The sequence below is a fragment of the Centroberyx affinis genome, unplaced genomic scaffold, assembly GCF_046629955.1.
Source record: "Centroberyx affinis isolate AG114_WGS23_722 - 3 ecotype Tasmania unplaced genomic scaffold, CSIRO-AGI_Caff_v1 ptg006570l_1, whole genome shotgun sequence".
Classification (NCBI taxonomy): Eukaryota; Metazoa; Chordata; class Actinopteri; order Beryciformes; family Berycidae; genus Centroberyx; species Centroberyx affinis.
In genome coordinates this window covers 7,866-29,382 of record NW_027283327.1, presented here as the reverse complement: position 1 = coordinate 29,382, position 21,517 = coordinate 7,866, and the positions used below count along the sequence as shown (strand labels likewise).

Below are 21,517 nucleotides of genomic sequence, written 5' to 3'. Positions count from 1 at the left end.
CTTAGTGGCTAACCACCCACAATACTTCAGTTAAAGGACATGTGTAGCATATCTTAGTTCTGTAATGAATGATGCTTAAACACTTGCTGTATGTAATCCAACGTTAAAACTAGATTTGGTCATTTAATCTTGATCCCAGTTTAGTCATAGCATCGCCAGGCACTCGTTTATCCCCACTGTAGCAAGATTGTTTCATTTGCACATGAAATTATGCAGTATCACATGCCTCTGTGAGTACTTTGTGTTTTTATTGTTTTCATTATTTATTTCTACTACTGTCAACCATGTCAGCAAACCAAATTTCCCTTACGAGGTAAAATATTTGAATGGATAAATGAAGCCTGTTTATTGTCGTTCTGTCTGTAAGGTGAAGTGCAGCTGCTGTCTTGGTCAGGCGTTAAATGAATAAAATACAAACTTTGAACAATGCTGTGTTTACCATATGGTGTGTTAATAGTATTCTGACATGACATGTATTTCATACACATACAAGTGTGTATACAAAGCACATTAGCTGTGGCTCCAACCACCTGTTATTGATTCCAGTCATCTGTAACTGATTACAATCATCTGTAATTGATTACAATCATATGTAAATGATTACAGTCAGCTGTGGAGAGGATTTTGAAAAAGGAATTTCAGTGTGCAGATCCCGGCACTCTGATACCTTAGAAACTGATTGATTCCAAACTATTAGTGCTGACAAATCTATCAAATCATTACTTTTATTACTTTGAAAGAATCCTCCACAATCAACAAGTGAAGTCACATCAGATAAGAACAGGTCACAGAAATAAATCCTCCATCAAACATTTCAAGTTTTATTTTAATGCTTCTGCAAAACCTTTTACACTCAAGAAGAAGCAACTGAAACGTGACGCTGCTTACAAGACTTGTGACAGTGAAGCGGTCAGGAAAAAAAAAAAACCAACGAAGAATTGATGGGTGCTTAAATAAAGTCTGCAAATGCAACATTATATTGGAACTAATATAATGTCAAAGACTGGAACACATACTCGTAAAAAATACATCTAAATAAATACATTGTAGACATTTAGCTAGCATCCAGATCGACTTACAATGAGTGCAACAGTAGAATAAGCTTCAATTCCTAGATCGTCAACATTAAGAGCAACCAATAATAAAGACTGCAAGGGTCAACGCCACAGTGTCCAGACAAAGAAGACCTGAATTAAGACCTAAAAGCTAATGCAGGCTGTAGTTAATGTGCTAGAGCCCTTATCGTTACGTCTGTGTACTTGTGCTTTGATTAACTTACTTTTAGATCAAATACAAAATCATAATAATAATAAAAAAACATGTTATTCAGAGGAGTTCAGCATGTTGTGTGCCTGTTATGGCTGAAGCCTCGACCCCACGGAGCTTCCAGGCTTTTGTTTCATGGCTCTAAGTTGAATAAATTACAAAGACACTCTGGTGGACGGACACACACAGATACAGCATCACTAACTGTCTGTGTATGCAAGGATGTAAAGGTATTCGAAGTATCTACTGAGGCACATCCAGATTTATCGTCAGAATAAAAGTGAATGAGCCTGGTCCTGGTCCTGTTCTCTCAACCATAAACAGCTGTACTCTGCAGCCATTAATATTACAGTGTCTGTATAAACGTCTCTAAGTTGTTTCTTCTGCACATGTTCTTGGTCCCTCTCCTTCCAGCCGGTGTTGAGAAACGCTACACAGGAGATACAGTCTCCGGCTGTATCTACGGTGATGGACAGCTTCCCGATTCTGAAGAAACAGTCAGAGAGGGTAAACTGTAGAAATGAAACTGTGTATGGGACTTAAAATCTTTAGGGGCAACTGTTTGTAAAGCACTCTCAAAATTGGAATTACAGTGAGCTTTACAGATAATGACTGCTTTTGCCTCTCTTGTGGTAACCAGGGAGAAAGTAAGCAATCTTTCTTGCTTGGATTTTTTTTATTCTTAATCATAATCACAATAAGAAACATCGAACATCCTCGAGGGTATTGCTCTAATAATACCAGAGATGGAGTTTCTTATTGTGATTATGGGTGCGATGTTGATGCAATGTGTAGGAGGAGTCGCACCAAAATGACAGTAAAGAACACCCTGTCCAGTTTTATGTCTTTTATAAAACAGTTACCAATGCATGTGTGTACTGTCGGAGAAATGCCCTTTAAAGTAGCTGTGACACCAAAGTTTTAGACAGAAAGGACACTGAAGGTGGTTCTTCTTCACAACAGAAACTAACAATAAAGTAAGGTTGTTAACTAGCTCACTGGTTACCACAAGAGTTAGCCAGGTGTCAAACTATCTAACATGATGGGACAACAGTGGGGAAATGTGCCGTCATTCTTCTCACCCATGACATCCATCGATTCCTCGGCCAGGGACTCGGCGTTTACATACTTGCTGCCAAATATCCGCACCAACTGGTCGAAGAACTTGCATTCCTGCTTCTCTCCTCTGGAAATATGAGGCAGAACGTCAGACCTTGTCGCAAGGTGACAGCATTACAGCACAAGTTAAACGTGTGCAAGAGTAGTGGATTACATGTAATGAGATAACGGTAACTGCATTACAATGACTTCAAAAGGTCACTGACTGAGAAACAGTTGCTTTTGAAAATATAGATGAATATGGTGTTAGAATTACACAGAAACATGTTTAAAGGGAAAAAAAGGCATTTAGATTTTACACATCTTGGGATACTAGTTGATGATGGTTATACATGATGTAAATACTGCTATTCAAACAGTAACTGATTGTTTTCTATATTACATATGTTGTTTTCTATGATTGTTTTTTTTTAGATTTTTTATCTTGTTTTCCAATTCTATGTTAGCCATCTTAAGTATACCAGCTGATAGCAACCATTCACAAATGTTGATTTGAATAGCAATGGCCATTCTTTTCATTCAAGCCGTAAGAATAACACTAAGAGTTGAATGCTTACTGGGTATGTAAAGCTAAACTTAAACCAACGCTTCAATATTCTGTAATCTCCTGATGTCTTGGGTGAACACCAACAAAACGACAATAAGACAACAACAATAAAAGGTATAATTTACACCAGCCAAAATGGTTTAAAGAGCTGGTTGTTCATCTTGCATGTATGCTACATTAATCTGAGGTATTTAGCTGTGACTCTTCCCAGAGCAGTTTATGATGAGTGAGCAGGTTATGGAGCTTTTACATTTTTCCTTCTACGAACTGGCGGAAGTTGGCCCTCAGCCTCTTGATCCTGGTCTGACACTGTTCGGGCGTCCGCAGGAAGCCCTGGCTGGCCATGGCCTGGGAGATCTGGACGAAGATGTGTTTGTTCTTGGTGCAGCCCCTCAAGTCCTCCTGGATCTCCTCACTCCCCCAAATGTCTAGCAGGACCTCAGTCTCCCCATCACTCCAGGGCAACTTGGAGCCATCAGCCACCCACTGGTTAGCTGAGGTAAACAACAGAGTGGGAAATTTTAAACAGCAGAATTGTTAGAATTATAAGAAAAGCTATAGAGGCAGTTATATGGACTTATAGAATTGCTTGATTGCTATTGTAGAGAAAAATCTGAATTAGGTGACATGTACTGGATGTAATGTTGAGCTAAAGTAATAAACAGAGGATATGATTATTTGGGCGTTTTTGTTAGAAAAAAATAATTGAATTAGGTGACACAGTTAGTCGCCTCATGTCTTGTATTTATGGTAACACTCTCCATGTCAACTCAGTTGATCTTGTGCTGTAACCATCAGTCCAGAGAACAGGATGAGAAGCACATGGGAAGCTGGGTAATAAAAAGGGGTGGCGCATATGACATATTATGTCTGAAAAATGGCTATGTGACAGAGATTTCCGTGGCTAAACTAAACTGTAATGGCAAAAAATGGCAACTGACAGAAGGGCTTATTATTGTGGAAACATCTTTTATAAAGTTGAGTTCATGGAAAGTGTCACCGTATTACATCCTACTATAAAATGAGGAAAACTCTGTCTGTCCGTCTGTCTGTCTGCATCCATTTTACTCCTCAATGGGTTGGCCAATCAATCTGAAACTGCACATGGGCATTGAGCATTGGCATAGGCAGGGACTGACAAAGCTGATTTTTCCATTTTCCCAAATTTACGCTGTTTATGCTCATTTTTGGCAAGTCTGCGCGGAGCTGTGGCGCGCACATCCCCAGGTATGGACTATTATTTAATATTCTTGGGATCCAGTGGTGTCCATATTCCACTCATAATTCAGATAATTCACCACCTAGCTGCTAAAAGAAAAGATTCCAGATTCGTTTTTGGTTCACCTTTCTTTTGGCCAAGCACAGGTGTGGAGTCAGCAGCCTCCTCTGTGGCGGAGGCGTCTCCGGCTGAACTGTCTGCTTTCAGTTCCCTCCTGAAGATCTCCTCCATCTGATCGAAGAATTTAAACTCCTCCCTGAAGGTGAACAACACCTCACTTAGCCAATGATGCACTTCATAACTACAACAGGGTTCCTGCACATTTTTGCTAAACAGATTCCATGACCTTTCTGATTATTCTATGACATATAATACAGTTTCAATGACCAATGCTTGTCAGAGACTATCATCACATGTTACACTTATTGCTGAATAGCTGATAAGAATGTCCCAGGTCTTACTTTGGCTAGCTAAAACTAATCAGTAAATTGTTCTTTTTTTATTATTCCTTCAAGTTATCAACTGTATACCTTCCTGCAGCCATGCTTTAAATATTTTTTCAACTAGGCAAGTGCATAATAATAAATCACCATGATATTTCCAAAACTTTCTAGACATGTTTGATTTTCCATATGTTTGGAAAACACAACTTTCAAATTCTGTGCCATTTCCAGGTCTTCCATCACTGTGGGAAGTGTGAGATATGTGTTTCCAACAGCACACATCCCAAAAAACAGAAAAAAGAGAATTTTCCTCAGATGCTGACATGAGTAGTTCAGTTACATTTTCACAATAATCAAACATTTACCTCCTTGGATTAATTAGATATGATTTATAGAAAAAGATTTTCTTCATTACAGTCAAACTAATGAAGTTTGATAGTGTCCAGGTATACAGATGAGTGTCTTGACACCTGACTGACTGACTGACCTGAAATTGCCTCTTGAAGCCCACAGAACTGTCAATAATAATAATAATGATGATAATAATAATAATGATCATTTATTTAGAAGGAAGAACATTCATAGTGCTGCCATCACTGACTTGTCATGGAGGAAGCCGGCTTTCAGGCGCTTTATGCGGGTGTAGCACTGCTCTGTCGTCCTGATGAATCCTCGGGCGCTCATCTTCTCGGAGACGTACTCGAAGACGTGGCGGTTCTTTAGGCAACCTCTCAGGCTGACCTGGACACTGTCTTCACCCCAGATCTCCAGCAGGACCCGGGTCTCCCGGTCCGACCAGGGCATCTTTCTGCTCGACTCGGCCAGCAGGTGACTGGTCGAGGCCTGGTCGTCTAGAAGGAGGAACAGTGGCTTTATTTCAGGGTATTAACCCGTGGAAAGGTATTATAACTACACAATAATACTCTGTACATACTTAGTAAAAGTCTCCCTGATACATAATAATTGGGTATAAGAACACAAATGGCATTACAATGTGTTGTTGTCTTATAGATATATTTGTCCCCAGTCATTCAGCGTGCTCTATCATGGTTTTATGATTTGTGTAAAATGTATTGCATTTTAAATGAAGTTGCTCTGATATTGACGTACACATGTCAGGATCCTTGTCCATAAGGGGGAGCATGGTGCCGTCACCACCACTGCTGTCTACATCAGTGTACAGCGAGTCATCGCCAAGCACAGGATCCAGGAGCTGGAAGTATCTAAACAGCATGGGCCGTCCTCCGCTTCTGGAAGACAAGGATAAACACTTATTTAGGAAAATGGTGGGCAGGGATGTAATCAGGACACATAAAATAGTTAACTATGACAACAGAAGTACGATTTCATATAAATAAATATCTGTTTTGCTGTTCTCTATCGTTGATTGATATATAACGCAATAGACACCCGGTGTCTGGTGGGTGTTTCCGGGGAAACAACCTTTGGTGCACAGGAGATAATGTGATTTACGTTTCCGACAGCAGCAGCAGAGGTTTGTTTGAAATAAACAGGAGAAGAACTGGATAGTTGGCATGAGCAGTGATAGCCACCTGAATAGACAAAGAAAAGAGCGCCACCTACAGAAACTCAAATCAATCATTAACAGAGAATCCAAGGAAAAAGACGTCACAGTGGAAACTGACTGACAGGCAATCTCTGGGAAGTGCAGTGCAGAAACACCACAGCAATGAACGCTTAGCAACAAAGATGGAGACAAAATGTTATTATTTCATAATCATATTACCACTTTAATCATACTATAAAGCAAGGAATCTCTGTCTGTATGTGTGTCCTTCCCATATCTCAAGAACCGTTCGTCCGATCTACTTCACACTGGGGATTGCTGGGGACCCAAGGACGTGCAGTGTCAGATTGGACACGCAACATGTTCAATATTAATAAACTTTGAATAAACAAGTGAACAGCGCTCTGTGCAGCAGCGGGGCTCAAAGTGAACGGGCACTGCACTAGTTGTAATTAAATAAGAGATGTGTTCCCAAGTGTATCATCAGCTGTGACTGACTGTTGTCCTTCCACTGACGACACTGGAGGAAGTGATTACTTGTTTATAGAAATAATGATGGCTTGCAATCTGTCAATCATTCTATTTACCTCCGGCTGTTGCAGAAACGCCTGTATGTCTTCCTTAACCTTTTGACCCTGGAGTGGCACTGCTCCGTTGTCCTCAGATATCCCAACGAAGCCATCTTGTCCGATATGTCGGCGAAGATGTGTCCATTTCGGATGCAGGTTTTCAGGCTGTGCTGCACTTCATCCGCAGCCCACAGCTCGATGAGAGCGACGGTCTCCTGCTCCGTCCAAGCGGTGTATTTCGTCCCATCTGCACCTGCTTCAGGAGACAAACCAGGTAAATATCCCAACAACTGGTTGAATCAACATTTGGAAAAGAGAAGACATTATACCTGTGATTGAGTGTGGGGTGGTGACTTGATTTGTTTCTATAGGGAAGGACTGTTGTTTGTATGAATAAAAGAACTAGGACTCTACCTGTGTCCTGGTCTGCTTGTTCGTCTTTTTCATCATACTCATCAATAGAAACAGCCTCCTGTCCCAGTATTTCTTCCAGCTGGTTATAGAACTTATACTCAACTTTGTTTCTTCCACACCTAAAAAGAGTGAAAAAACATGACAATAAATCATTATTTGCTATAAAGAGATATCGGTTTATAGTGCAAATATTTTCAACCTAAGCAGACAGACAGGCAGGTGGATAGATAGACAGATCGATCTCACTTCTTCCTGTCGTAGCACTGGCGAAAGTTGTTCCTCAGTGACTTGACTTTCCAGCGGCACTGCTCCGGGGTTTTAGAGTAACCGAGGTCATGCATTTTCTCTGATATGTCGGCGTAAACGTGTCCGTTGTGGACGAAGCCCCTCAGCGCCCTCTGAACGTCTTCTTCGCCCCAGATATCGATAAGCGCCAGCGTCTCCTCGTCTGACCAGGAGCCAGGCGCTGCCTTTTCCGATGACGCGCCAATTTCTGCTTCACAAAGACAAATGCATTCAGTTGTCAGTAGTGGTTTTGGAATGAAATGTATTAATATGTGTGATCTGATGTAGTGATTCCTTGCCATAAAGTGTGTACATAGAAACTTATAAGCTTGGATATTAAGTTGAATGGGTTAGGGTGGGTCGGTGTAAAAATTCAAGTAAATGAGTTACAATTATACAACAGGTAGTTTCAGCCAGGAAATCTGACACTGTTGTATTTCCACCGATGCTGATAAGCTATCTGTGCTTTTAAAAGTTCAATTGGTTGCTATGCTATCACATGTGGTATCCAGGGAGGTTTCAATTCAATTCAATTCAATTCAATAAATCTGTATTGTCCCCGGAGGGCAATTCTGGTGCAGCATAAAAAACACATGGGAGAAACATACTGTACATACGACAACAACAAAAACTCTATAAACAGCGAGTAATGGCAAACATCAAGTTAGCAAAGTGCAATGAGTATAAAAAAGTGCAAGTAGTAGGATATGCAACAATAAGAGGTGGACTATAGTTTATGGTTGATGGCAGCAATTGCCTTAGGGATGAAGGAGCCTTGAGCTCTGGAGCTCCTGAGCCTAGGGACCCTGTACCTCCGCCTTGAGGGCAGAAGGTGGAACTCCTGGTGCAAGGGGTGGGATGGGTCGGCCAGGATGGAGGTGGCCTTTCTGACCAGGTGTCTGTTGTACAGAGCGGAGAGACTGAGCTGGGACACCCCTGTAAACTTAGAGCAGGTGTTCACCACTCTCTGTAGCTTTGTCTTGCTCCTCACTTTAAGATTCCCAAACCAGCAGATCAGGACAAAAGTTAGAATTGATTCAATGAAAGATCTATAAAACAGAGTCATAACTGTTTTGTCCACATTAAAAGCCTTCCTCAATAAAAACAGTCTTTGTTGTGCTCTGGAGTGGATGGCGTTTGTGTTGTCCTCCCATTGCAGTTTGTCGTTGATGATTGTGCCCAGGTATTTATAGGTACTAACAATGTCAACTGTGTTACCTGCTATGACAGTCTGAGATGGAGTGGGTGGGTTTTTCCTAAAATCAATCAGCATGTCCTTCGTTTTGCTTACATTGATCTTTATGTAAGAGGCTTTACACCAGTCAATAAAATCATCTAAGACCTTCCCATGCGCAGACTCATCGTTGTGAAGCAGACTGACAACAACAGAATCGTCGGCGTATTTTATAATATGCCTATTCTCATACAGGCTCCTGCAACTGTCAGTATACAGTATGTACAGCAAGGGGGATAAGATACAGCCCTGAGGAGGACCAGTGGAGGAAAGCCGCTCATCGGACAGGACTCCGTTAACTCTCACTCTCTGGGGTCTGTTTGTCAAAAAGTCCAATATCCATCCCATCAGGGAGAGGTCTAAGGTGAAATGAGATATGAGCTTCTCTGCCAAGATATGGGGTTGTATGGTATTAAAAGCGGAGGAGAAGTCGACGAATAGGAGGCGAGCATGAGTTTTCCCTTGTTCAAGATGGCTGTAAAGGAGGTTAAGTAAGGTGAGTTTAGCATCCTCCACCCCCCTATTGCTCCTATAGGCGAACTGCATGGGGTCCGGTATAGCTTCCATTCTGTCAATGATAATAGATTTGATGATTCTCTCAAAACATTTCATCAGCTGGGACGTGAGAGCAACTGGTCTAAAGTCGTTCAGCTCTTTGGCAAACTTTTTTTTTGCAGTGGGAACGACCGTAGCTTTTTTCCAGGGCGTGGGTACCCTCTGTAAATTCAGAGAGGTCTGAAATATGTGGTGTGTGATGTTGCAGAGTTGGCTGGCACAGGACTTTAGAATTCTACCACTAACACAATCAGGTCCAGGGCTTTTTCTGATGTGGGTAGATTTGAGTGATTTTAAAACCATAGACTGCTCTAGAACAATTGGTTCTCCAGAGGACACAAGTGCACTGATACAATCGCGTTCTTCTTTAAAATCATGTTCATCAAATCTCAAATAAAAGTCATTAAGTCCATTTGCCAGGTCAGCGTTGTTGTCAAAGGAGCCACAGGGAACAGTACTCCCACTAGCCTTCTCTTGCACCCCCGCCAGTCTTAATCCCCTTCCAAGCAGATTTAATACTGCCAGAGGCAAATTTCTCCTCTACTTTTTTTATAGTTGATTTTTGCCATTTTGATTTCCCGTTTGACCTCCCTATTGGCCTGCGCTCTCTCCAAAACACCTCCCGTCTGGTAAGCCTGCTTCTTCTTATTTAGGGTGGCTTTAAGAGACTTGAACACCCAGGGTTTGTTATTGGGGTATATTTTGATAGGGGCCCTAGGGACATAGGTCTCCTCACAAAACTGAATGTAGCCACTCACAACAGCAGCTAGCTGGTCACATTTTTGCTTTCTCTTGTTTTTTGTTCCACAATGAAGTTGGGGAGGGACTATGGATCGAGTCCATCCATCTGTACATCATGCACAATATCTTGGACGACACTGATCAGATTTTGGCAAAACTTCGGGGAACGATGCGAGACATTTGTTACGGATTTGCCCAGACGGAGACTTCATCATTCGTGTGGGACAACGTTTACTGCTGCCTTGTTTTTTCTCATTCTTCTGTATTTACACTACTTTGAAGAAAACTTTTCAGACAGTAAATGTGTTGCCTTGTAGAAGCCACTACTGTCATGACTGCCATACTAACCACTGCACTGAGCAATACATTACCTGTTTCATTTACTGAGTCACCATTGGAATCCTCTGATATTTCAATGGAGTCCGTCACCACAGTGGAAGTTGAAGGCTGCTTTTCCAGGATTTGTTCCAGCAGATCGTAGAATTTAAAGTCGACTCTATCAGTTCCAGATGAGCTAAAGACAGTAAGGACAGGGTTTGATGATGAGTCTCACACACATGCACACACACACACACACACACACACACACACACACACACACACACACACACAGATTACACTGTATACAGTCCTTAGCCACATTGAGGTGTAATGAGTCTTACAGATTCTCAACATTGGCAAAACTGGCCAAACCTGCACTGCAAAATGTCTCCACAAGGGTATACAAGATTAATATTTGTGTGCAGTGTTTACCTCATGTTTTCCTGACACTGCCGATAGCTAGCTTTCAGCCGTTTGATCCTGGTGTGGCATTGCTCTGCGCTGCGGGAATAGCCACCGGCACCGAGTTTCTCTGATATGTCGGAGAAGATGTGACCGTTGTGGGGGCAGCGCCTCAGGTTCTGCTGGACCTGAGCGGAGGTGAACATCACATCCAAGGCGGCAAGATTGACATTATTTAAAATCATTTGAACAATGCACATCATCAGCCAGTCTGATCATTTGTCAGACACCAATAGACACCAATATACCGTTAAAATGGTGCTACTTAAGGCCGTGATCACATAGGACACTTTTTAGAACACGCCATTTGCGTTATTTTTAATGGTTTGGGCTCCCACGGGTGCTCAGAGTACTGTTGCCAACTTGGTGACTTTGTTGCTAAATTTAATGACTTTTCAGACTCCTTGGTGACTTTATTTCTCAAAAGCAACTCTAACTACTTCTTTGGACCATGGGGGAAAATATCAATGTGTTGATGGGTAAATCATTTGCCAACAAATCAGTCAAGTTGAACACGTCTCAACTTTGGCACATTAGTCAATGTAAGAATAACCCTTGTAATTGGCACTATCTAGATGAAGCCCTTGGACAAGATAATAAAACTCTCTGTGCTCTGTTCTTCCTAAGAGGATGTCAAGCATCCACATCCTCCATTTTGGAATGAACTAACTTTCTCTTTCATTTTTATTTTCAACAACGTTAACCTCTTTGTTACTTCAGTTTAGTTAGCTAACACTAATTAGAGGGATGCATAGCAATGAGAATGATGTAATGCTCCTGGTGCCCTTTGAAATCTCGCTCTCTGTTACTAGCGATGCTCACAGCTGCACTTTGCGTTTGAGCATGAGAAAAAAGTGTCCTGTGTGAGTACAGCCAAAAGCGTTTTAAACCACATCAAAAGAAAATGTAGAGTAGTTAAAATAGTCGCAGCATGATGTTCTGCTCTACCTGGTGTTCTCCCCAGATCTCCAGAAGGATGAGAGTCTCTCTGTCTGACCAGGGAACCTTCTTCCTCTCTTCCTGAACACCCACAGCAGGCTCTGATAAGGAAAACGTTCAGAAGAGTTAATTACTCATTTTAGACTTCAGCTCAGTTGATACTTTTAACATAATCTATGCACCAGCCACTGTTATACTACTGCTCTTGATATTGCATTGCATTGCACTGTTTTGTTTTGTCCATGCTGCTCTTGTTTTACTCTTGTTAGGAATGTGCCATGACAAATGTTTTTTGTTTCACTGTTGATAGTATGTTTTTACATTCATGCATGTATGTATCTATGTTTGGACAGGAGTTTCTTGATATGTGGTAAGGCGCCAGAAAGTCTGGGACTTTGTAATGGTAGACTGTCTTTACCTGGGGACTGCTTATACTGTGTAAGATTAATGTAAAGACTCAGGAACTGAGAGTAGAAACAGATGTTGTTTACTCGGGTCTATATAAATGGCCTCACGCCACTCCTTTCTTTGTCATTTCATTGCTATATGCTTGTCTGTAACAATGACTTGAACCGGCTGTATTAAACCTGCATGGAAGAAGCTACTCTGTGGTCATCATCTGATTCTTCTTGTCTGAGCAGAATATCATCCCTGGGAAACACCCAATTACTGTGCACTTGTGTGAAGTTGAACAACAATAACACTGAACTGAATCATTATTGTGACAATCCAATTGCTATGATAATGCTGTGGTCAAATGAACTGCTTATGGTCACAAAAGGAAAAAATTCTGAATTTATTTGGCCATTTATATTGAGGGTATGTTCACATGTTCTTGAGGAGCATGACAGAAAACAAGCTTTTTGGAACTTTCTAAGCTCATGCAAAAATACCATAACCTTGGGTTACACTGATATGGGTTTTTGAGGTTTTTTGACTGATGCCAGAGGATTGAAGCTGCCACTAGCCAATATTTTGTGCCAATAATCAGTATCTTCAAATTTGACCTCCATCATATTGTAGGTGGATGACACTAGCTGACCAATATCCCATTGCTTAACAAAGGCCAATAAAGCAAACCGCTACAGTACAGCAGCCTAACCCTATCTTAAACCCAATGGTCACTATCTAAACAAAGACATCAGTGGACAATTAGCAACAATTTTGCAGTAAGGGCTACAGCTATAGATTGGGGCTGACAGAAAGTGCTCTTGAATAAAGACACTCAGTAGCAGCTTCATGGTGATGCTCTGTGGCTGACCCTGACTGTGACCCTGATCTGTGACCTCCTCATGGAGGTTTTTGCCCCCCAGTTGTAAGTAGAGAACATTTAGTCATACCAATCTCCTGATGTGAGAAGGCTGAAAAGTCTTTGTCTGTTGGCTCTCCCGGTCCGGGATCCAAGTCCAAGTCGTTGTTGCTGTCTGCCAACAGCTCTAGTGAAGGCAGGTCCTTAATTAAAATTCTTGCCAGTTCATCATAAAACTTGCACTCAGCTCGCTCCTGTCCCTTCATGCTAAGGTTTGGGGATGAGAAGAAGAAAAGAGGTTCAAGAGTTAAAAGAAAAACTTAGTGATTACCACAGTCCTGTGTTCCTGTGTTTAAGGTTCAAAAGCCGAAAAACTCTTTAATTTTTTAGGATTTTAATAGTGGTTATACCCAGCTGATTTCAACAAGCACTGCTCCCACCAAATTACTAACAAAAGACTGGTGCCAATTTCTCAGAAACAAACATTATGATGTGAAAACTTTTTGCATGTCACAAGAGATGATTTGATTAGAGATCAATAGGGTACAGTATGCTTATGAACCTCCTGAACCGTCCCTTTCATACAACTGCTGTAAACAGACATACTTGTTCTCGTAGCACTGCCTGAAATTCGCTTTCAGCCTTTTCACCCTGGTTTGGCACTGCTCTGCTGTTCGGGAGAAGCCCTGGGTGGCCATCTTGTTGGATATGATGGAAAAAATGTGTCCGGTTCTGTGCATGCCCCTCAACTCCTGTTGTATCTTGTCTTCACCCCAAATGTTGATGAGGGCCAGAGTCTCCAAGTCTGTCCATGGAACGCTTCTAGTTCCTTAAATGACAAATACAAGTACAGTACAATAAAATGTACTGGAATTTATCTTGGTGGTATTCATGCAGACAGACTGAGACATAAATATTGTGTGATCGTGTGATTCTGAGTATAATTTCATTAACAACAGCATATAAACTGCTGACTCTTTGAGTTTTTCATCAAATAAACTAAACTAAAACAAGACTAAAACTCTGACTCTACCAGCCAGGTTTGTGGCAACTTGACTAAAATATCCAATGGCCTTGTTGTAACTGTGCTTTCATTAACACAAGCATAAAACCATGACACCGTACCAATGTCCTCTCGGCCCGTGTGGCCAAGGAACTGCCAATCTTCACCCCCATCTTGGGACTCGTCTTCATCGATGACCTCTTCCACATCATAGGTGACCTCAGGAACAGCGGAGGGAGCAGCGGTGCCAAGCACTCGCTCCAGCTGGTCATAAAACTTACACTCCAGTCTGGGGTTCCCTCTGGTGTTGGATTAGAGAAAAGGCAAGGGGAGCTTTGTGAGGAAATTACACTACCTGTCACAAGTTTGGACAAACACATTTTTCTTTATTTTTACTATTTTTCCACATTTTAGAATAATAGTAAAGACATCAAAACTATGAAATAATGCAAACGGAATTATGCAGTGACCAAAAAAGTGTTAAACAAATCAAAACTATCTTATATTTTAGATTATTTAAAGTACCCTTTTCCTTGATGGAAAGCCAAAGGACTTTGGAAAGAAATTCATACACACTTCACTATTTAGATTTGTCTAAGAAACAAATTTCAAGCATTTAAGCATAAGCCTTTAGATCAAAATGCTTTAAGAGAAAGACAAACATAGTACATTCAATCAAGTGTGACCAAACTTATGACTGGTAGTGTACAAGAGTGACTTGCTATTCTACAAATGTTGATGAAACCCTCTGATGTCACTAAGTTGCACTGCAATGGATAGAGAGACAGACAGGCAGGAAGACAGAGAGACAGCTAGAAAAGCCTTGTCATTCTACACCCACTTGTTGTTCTGGAGACACTGGCGGAAGCATTTCTTCAGCCGTTTGATCCTGGTCTGGCACTGCTCCACAGTTCTCATGTAGCCCCTCTCCGCCATCTTCTGTGAGATCAGGGTGAATATGTGGCGGTTTTTCAAGCAGCCTTTCAAAACCCGCTGCACCGAGTCCTTCCCCCAAATGTCGAGCAGGTTGAGCGTCTCATCGTCCGACCAGGGGACTTTAGTGTCAGTTACAACAGGGTAAGACGCTTCCTGGGGGTCTAAAATGAGACGAGGAGAGTTACTTAGATACTGGCCTAATGTTAAAATACTTTAAAGAACGCATACTGAAATATAAATATTGTCAGACATTCAGACACACACACACACACACACACACACACAGATAGATCCATACATACATGTTTATGTACATACCTGTATATTCTCCCCATATGGAGATTAGAGGAGATTCACTTGAACTCTCAACATCCACTGAAGAATCCCTGTAAAGGTGAAACACACACACTGGTTAGACTTGACACTTTGTTCTACATACCACTTTTCTCATCCGATCCCACCAAAATGCATTAAGTGACAGGCATAGATTTAACTCAAATTGCTATCATGTCTCACAAACTGCAACAAAATATGCCAACAGCGAATGGAACAATGAACGATGAGAACGAAACATGGGGTCAACAGTGATGTCTGTTTTTAAGATTATATGTTAAGATTATATTTTCTGAGTTTTATCTTACTCACAAGACAACACACAGTGGAAAGACAGGGCTGAACAACCAGGAAGCCCAACAGTGATGTTCTGATATACAACAAATGGAAGTTTTCCAGTGGGGGATAATCTTACAGGAAAGCTGACGCCACCATAGGCTGCTTTGAGGGAACCTCCAAACTGCCACTCAGCTTCCTCTTCCTGAGGACATGCCCTCCTCTCAAGCTCTGGCTGTTCTCATTGGCCGCTGAATCTGTGACCGCAGGCTCTTCGGAGGGCGAGAGGTCTATGGCACTCGTTTTGTCATGTGGAAATGTGCTAACAGAGTTTTGCGCTCCCCTCTCCTGAGAAATGTTCCCGTTCCCGCCTCTGACCTTTAGCCGGGAATTGCCCGAGTCAATTTTCTCCCTCATTTTATGTCTGATTGTCTCAGAGTTCCTCCTGTTGGGATGTACTTCTTTCTCCGGAAGGGGCGAGTCAACCGGGGTCGACGAGCAGGAGGCAGTGTTGATGACAAGTTTGGGAGGTAGAGACAGGGAGGAGAGGATGCAGTCATCCATCGGTAATAAACTAGGATCTGCAATTGAGAGGAAAGATGGTTAATCAGGCCCTGGCCTAGTCCAAAGATAAATCCATTCTAAGATAAAATGGCTATTATCACTGCTGTACACATCGTCAATGTTCTATTAGAAACTCTGTAATAGTAACTTGTTCAAAAATATTTTTAATTTGATCTCCAGTGTGATCACAACAACCTAAATGAAGTGTCATGTTTTACCTCTGTGTGTCATAAACTAGGGAATGTGGGAAATTAAATTTTAACAATTTAACATTTAGCATAATGGAATGCCACACATTTATGTTTAGAGATTATGCAGATGACATATTGACTTTCATTGCAGATTGGTGTACAACAGGGATAGCTGGGACACACTTTGTGTTTGGAGGAACATGTTTCAGTCTTGACCCTTCATTTGGCTAACTCAAGCCATCAATTATAGAGAATCTCACAGCAAAAAGCCAAAGCTATGGGAAAAAATTACCCACCAGCATGAACCTACCTTTCTCTTCAAAATGGCCGAGGTTTCTGTGGTGTTCAAGTACAGCCTTCATGCCTCCTGGTGGGGAAAAGGATTGTAAACAGTCATCTAGGAGTGATGGAGCGCCTCCGAGCCAAGCTGCCATCTAAGAAGAGAGAAGTTACTATCCGTTATTTCCCCTGCATTCATTCATAATGTGCTGGTAATTTGATTTTATATTGCCTGATGAAGACCCACACTGAGTTGAAATGTGTCTGAAAATTTAAATCACAATGCTTTTCCTATTTCTGTGTTTTTCCCCTTTACTTAATTTCTTTATTTCTTTTTTTCCAAATTCATGATGGTTAATATTATGCCTTGGTTTTTATTGTTTTTCTGCAAAGTGCTTGGTACAGTACTGTGGCAAGCGAGGGAGGGATCGAGCCTCTGTGAGGAGACGGAGAGAGGTGGGAGCGGCCCGTCGGGACACTGGGGTGCACCTGCGCCCAGTTAACCCTCTTCTATATCTGTCTCTGTTTCACTGGACTGAGCCTGTGTGCAGAAGCCTGCACACCAAACCGCCTGAAACGGCTTTTCAGTTTTATGCACTGCTGGACTCATTCCTGCTGATGCATCATCTATGTTGTATTTGGCTTCTTTTGGTGCCAAAATAAAAGCCACAGACACAACAAGACGCTATCTCTTGTGTCCTTAAGACTGTTGAATTACTACAAGTTAGTTTTAGAAAAGTACTACACAAGTATATATTATTATTATTATTTTTGCCAAGCTACAGTTCAAACAACCATGACACCTGTGTGATGTCTGGAACTGGCAGCAGCTCCTCTAGTCTTGATATGAACTCCCACACCAGCATCTCAAGTGCCGTGTCATACTTTGATCCAAAGTGTACAGGAAAGATCTCCTGCAAATGAGAAACAGATATAGACAGACAGAGACAGACAGAGTGGGAGAGAAGGAGAGGGAGAAAGATCATTATGCTGTACGTGAGAGACAAACGTGGTTGAATGGTGCAAACAATCTATATCTGTCTCTTCTCTAGCTTTTTCTTGACATTTTGTGTAGGTCAAGAAATGTTCCACGGTGGGAAAAAGACATCCATAATCTGGGGGAAGATTTGGACTTTTGAATTTGGATGGATTGAGGCCAGAGTTTTATCAGCATCCAACTACATGGGACTAGCATTTAGAATAAGCCTCACTGGTTTTATAGGCATACTAATTATTCAGTTTATAAAGTGGTACATGTCAACAACACAGTCTGTTGAAAAAAACCTGGATAAACTCTTGTCCCAGTTGCAAGAAACCTCCCGGAATATACTGATGTTACAAGTCAAGTCAATACCTTATCCAACCTGTTGGGTTTGTGGTCTGTGTAAGCTTGGTTTCCATGGTAATATTCTGAATATTTTGTTAGTTTGTACAGGAACATGTTCAATCAGAATATGAAGATATTGAAGCTGATCCTGAATAAGACCTTGATGGGAATATGAAATATGAAAATAATATATATGGACTGAGTTTCATCTCACCTGGAAGAAGTGTTCTCTCTCAGAGGGGTTTTCCAGTAAAGTATGGACCAGCTCCACAAAGTTCACCTCAGATTCCTCCACCTGATTGATGGTTACCTGAAATACAATACATACATACATACACACACGCATACCCACAAACACACACACACACACACACAAATCAAGGCAATGGATAACAAGGTCAAAACCTGTAAATATATAGTGTATATATATTTTAATTTCTTTCATCATTTCTTTTCATCAGGGAAGTGTTCAGAAAAATCACCTTGTTTATGCAGCTCAATGGCTACAGCAGAGACTGACTCCCACTGATGATTGTATGTAATCACAGTACTCTAAGGCACTTTGGACTAAATGGTATTTCATATATTGCTGGACAAAAAAAAGCATCTGAACCCAAATTATACAACAGGGTTTCAACAGGTTTGAATGGCCCGATGGTCATGAGACTCACTCAACACATAAATGACCATGAAAACTTTCAATTCTGGGAAGAAACAGTAATGTGTTTTTGCCCTACTTACATGGTGGTCCTTGGCAGTGCTGATGGGAGCCTTGATTCTGTCCAGATGAGGCTGAATGGTCTGCAGGTCGACTGGGTGCTCGCCACCACACAGCTCCAGAACCAACTGATTTCACAAAACACAAATGATAACACATTACTTTAAGAAACTTTGCTCTTAGTCGAGATTCAAATAGGCCTCGCTTATGAACCTGCTGGTTTGATATTGGATTACAGCCTAGTGGAGCACTTTTTTTCTTACTTTGCTCTCTCTTCTAATGTATTTTGTACATTGATATATGGTGTTTGCCTGCAACTAACCCAAAGAGATTACAGGTTTGTCCCAAAGTGCTTTACAGAGGAACAAATGACATAAAACAAGAGAAAACAAACACATGACAAATCTGAAGAAACAAGGCAAGAGCTTATGAGTGTGTGTGCATGTGTGTTAGTGAATATGAGAGTAATGGGGTTACACCAGGGTCGTCCAAGCCATAAGTTATGAGCTGTAAGCACTGTCTTATATTATGGTTGCATCAGAAAATTGCATGTTTCTTCATGACACAAACTGTAACACATTTTGAATATGGAATAAGTGTGTTATAAGAATGTTCTTAGCTACACGGTTGCCCTAGAAAGTACTGAAAACGGGGAGTTTTTGCATATTGTGTGCATTATGTGTGTTACAATGAATATTATACGCTCTTAAGTTGTTTACAAGTTGTTTGTTGATTAAGTGTTGAATTGCCTCATGAGAAGCACTTCAAGTCAAGTGTTACCAAATAAATCAGTTGCCTTAACAAGTACAAGGTTCAAATGTGTATGACTGAACAGTGAAACTCAACAAATCATGATTTTTTGGTGAGGTTTGTTAAAATCATACAGAACATGACTTTGGGTGGTAAAACATGGTTTTAGCTGACAAGTGACTTGCAAGTAGTACACAAGTACAAATTTCCCACTCTAGATTTAACATATTAACAATGTCATTAGTTCAAGTCCATACTTTGTGTCTTTGGGAGAGAGTGGTCAGTTGTTTATGTTGAGAAATATTGACTGGAATGTCCTAGAGCAGAAAGATACCATATATGAATCTTTAAAGGAAACGTGGGCAGAGCAGTGTTACTGACCCTGGCCCGGAGTCCGAGGGTGAGCTGAGCCCTCTGACTGTAACTCATCAGCTCTGGAACCAGCTCTGTCACCATGGTAACAAACTCCTCCAGCATCCCATAGTGATCCACGAGTCCTTGCTGCACAACTTGCCACATTGCAGCTGAAAAAAGCTGCAAGGGTGGGGCCAAAAGGCGAAGATAAGAAACTGGAAGATCATTACCTGTGAGAGTGGAGAGGAGGAAAGTAAAGTTAAAACAGGGATAGAATCACAAATGATTGCACATTTTGTACTTGGCAATTAAAACCATGCTGATTTAACTGAGTCTCTTAACCGGAGTGACTTACAACAACAATCACAACAGTCAGTGTGTCATGCAACATAATGAAGAGCAAGAACCAGGGATAACAACTCAATGCTGGGTTTCCTTTACTACTGAATAGTTGGGTTGCATGAAGAAAAAATTCAATTTTCTTTCAATTTTATTTCTGTTGGTTTCAATGGAGAGTTTTACTCGTACATGTTCTGTTTCAGAGGTCTTTTTCCAGGTCAGCTAAGGAAAAACGTCAAATATCAATGCGATGAACAGGACTGCTTTGACAAATTATTAAGTTACTTGTGGCAGGAGGGGGTGAGGACAGGAACCCCGTTTTCACTCGTTCTCATTACTAGTATCAGCTCCAGTAGATGTAGTGGTTTAAAACAGTTTCTAATTTCAAAGTTTATGATAGATGGAGTCACTGCTACATGCTTCAGAGGAAGAGTTTTTGTTGACTTGCAGTGTGTGTATGTGTGTGTGTGTGCGTGTGTGTGTGTGTGTGTTTGGGTTGTGCATGTGGGTGGGTGGGGGTGGGGGGGGCAGTGGTGAATGTAGGGGAACACTTCATTCCATTCTGTCTGAAAAGAGTCAGGCTGGTGCATTTTTTCTATTGATTGGCCTGAATTTCTTGGGGTGCAAGAGGAAAAAAATGATCCAAAAGCGACAAAAGGTGAAAGCCAGTGTTGGGAAGGGAATTTAATAATTACGGTGGCAGGTTACTTAAACAAAATAACGTTTATCAGCAGAAGATACTTTAAAGAGCTGTAGCTTGTAGCTTCATCAACCCAGCACTTTATATCTTACAAAGAGCACATGATGCAAAATGGTCAACATGATTTATAGTGGCAAGGTGCCTGATGAAATAATGACATGACACTTGCTCTCACTTACACTGACAACAGCATCCATCATACCCTTACCTGGAGTTATATATTGAGTTACATGCTAGGCTGTAGTAGGCTGTAACCGATCAGCCTAACCATGAATTTCTGACCATCTCTCGTGGGAAAAAGAACTATCGTAATCTTCAGGTAAATTTTAAAAGCACACTGTACAAATATCACAGCAAATCTGTAAGTCCCTACAGGAATAATGTAGTGATACCACAGACATGGAAAAATACAATTAGGTACGATAACACCACTATAAACTCACTATGGAGTACCACAGACACACTATAAGTCCTTATAAAAATATTATAAGAATATTGCAGTGATATCATAAGCGATAAACATATCGATAAGTATGATAAGGTCACTGTAAACTCACTATTCAGTACACAGACACACTGTAAGTCCCTATAGCATTATTAAGGTGATTTTTCGTTAGGGTTCTCAAAATCCACGCACCTCGACTGCTGTCACTTTCAATTCCGCGTTTTATTTCCATTTAGCAGCCGACAGGAAAAAAAGAGATCTGTTCCCGTGGGTTGCTCCGATCAAGAAAAAAACGGTATATTTTGCTATTTCCTATATAATAACACAACCATCAAGGTTGGTCAACCCACAATATTAAACATGCAAGCAAAATTTTGCAAGAAGCCCTGGCAGGCCAGTGAGAAAGAGGGG

The 21,517-nt window shown here is 41.2% G+C and overlaps 1 protein-coding gene across 1 annotated transcript; it reads right to left on the bottom strand.

Moving 5' to 3' along the window:
* Positions 1-899: 899 nt before the first annotated feature.
* Positions 900-20,858, bottom strand: LOC139638798 (uncharacterized). The gene is made up of 22 exons (XM_071512828.1): positions 20,837-20,858; positions 19,650-19,852; positions 18,542-18,646; positions 18,015-18,110; positions 17,277-17,387; positions 16,505-16,628; positions 15,579-16,020; positions 15,149-15,216; positions 14,736-14,991; positions 14,017-14,195; positions 13,498-13,720; positions 12,983-13,158; positions 11,652-11,743; positions 10,674-10,831; positions 10,292-10,434; positions 7,352-7,571; positions 7,106-7,224; positions 5,196-5,445; positions 4,277-4,407; positions 3,183-3,426; positions 2,349-2,452; positions 900-1,752 (listed from the first exon to the last, which is right to left on the bottom strand). Exons 1-22 carry the CDS (start codon positions 20,856-20,858, stop codon positions 1,727-1,729), a joined length of 3,492 nt encoding a protein of 1,163 aa, XP_071368929.1. The 3' UTR covers positions 900-1,726.
* Positions 20,859-21,517: the final 659 nt, after the last annotated feature.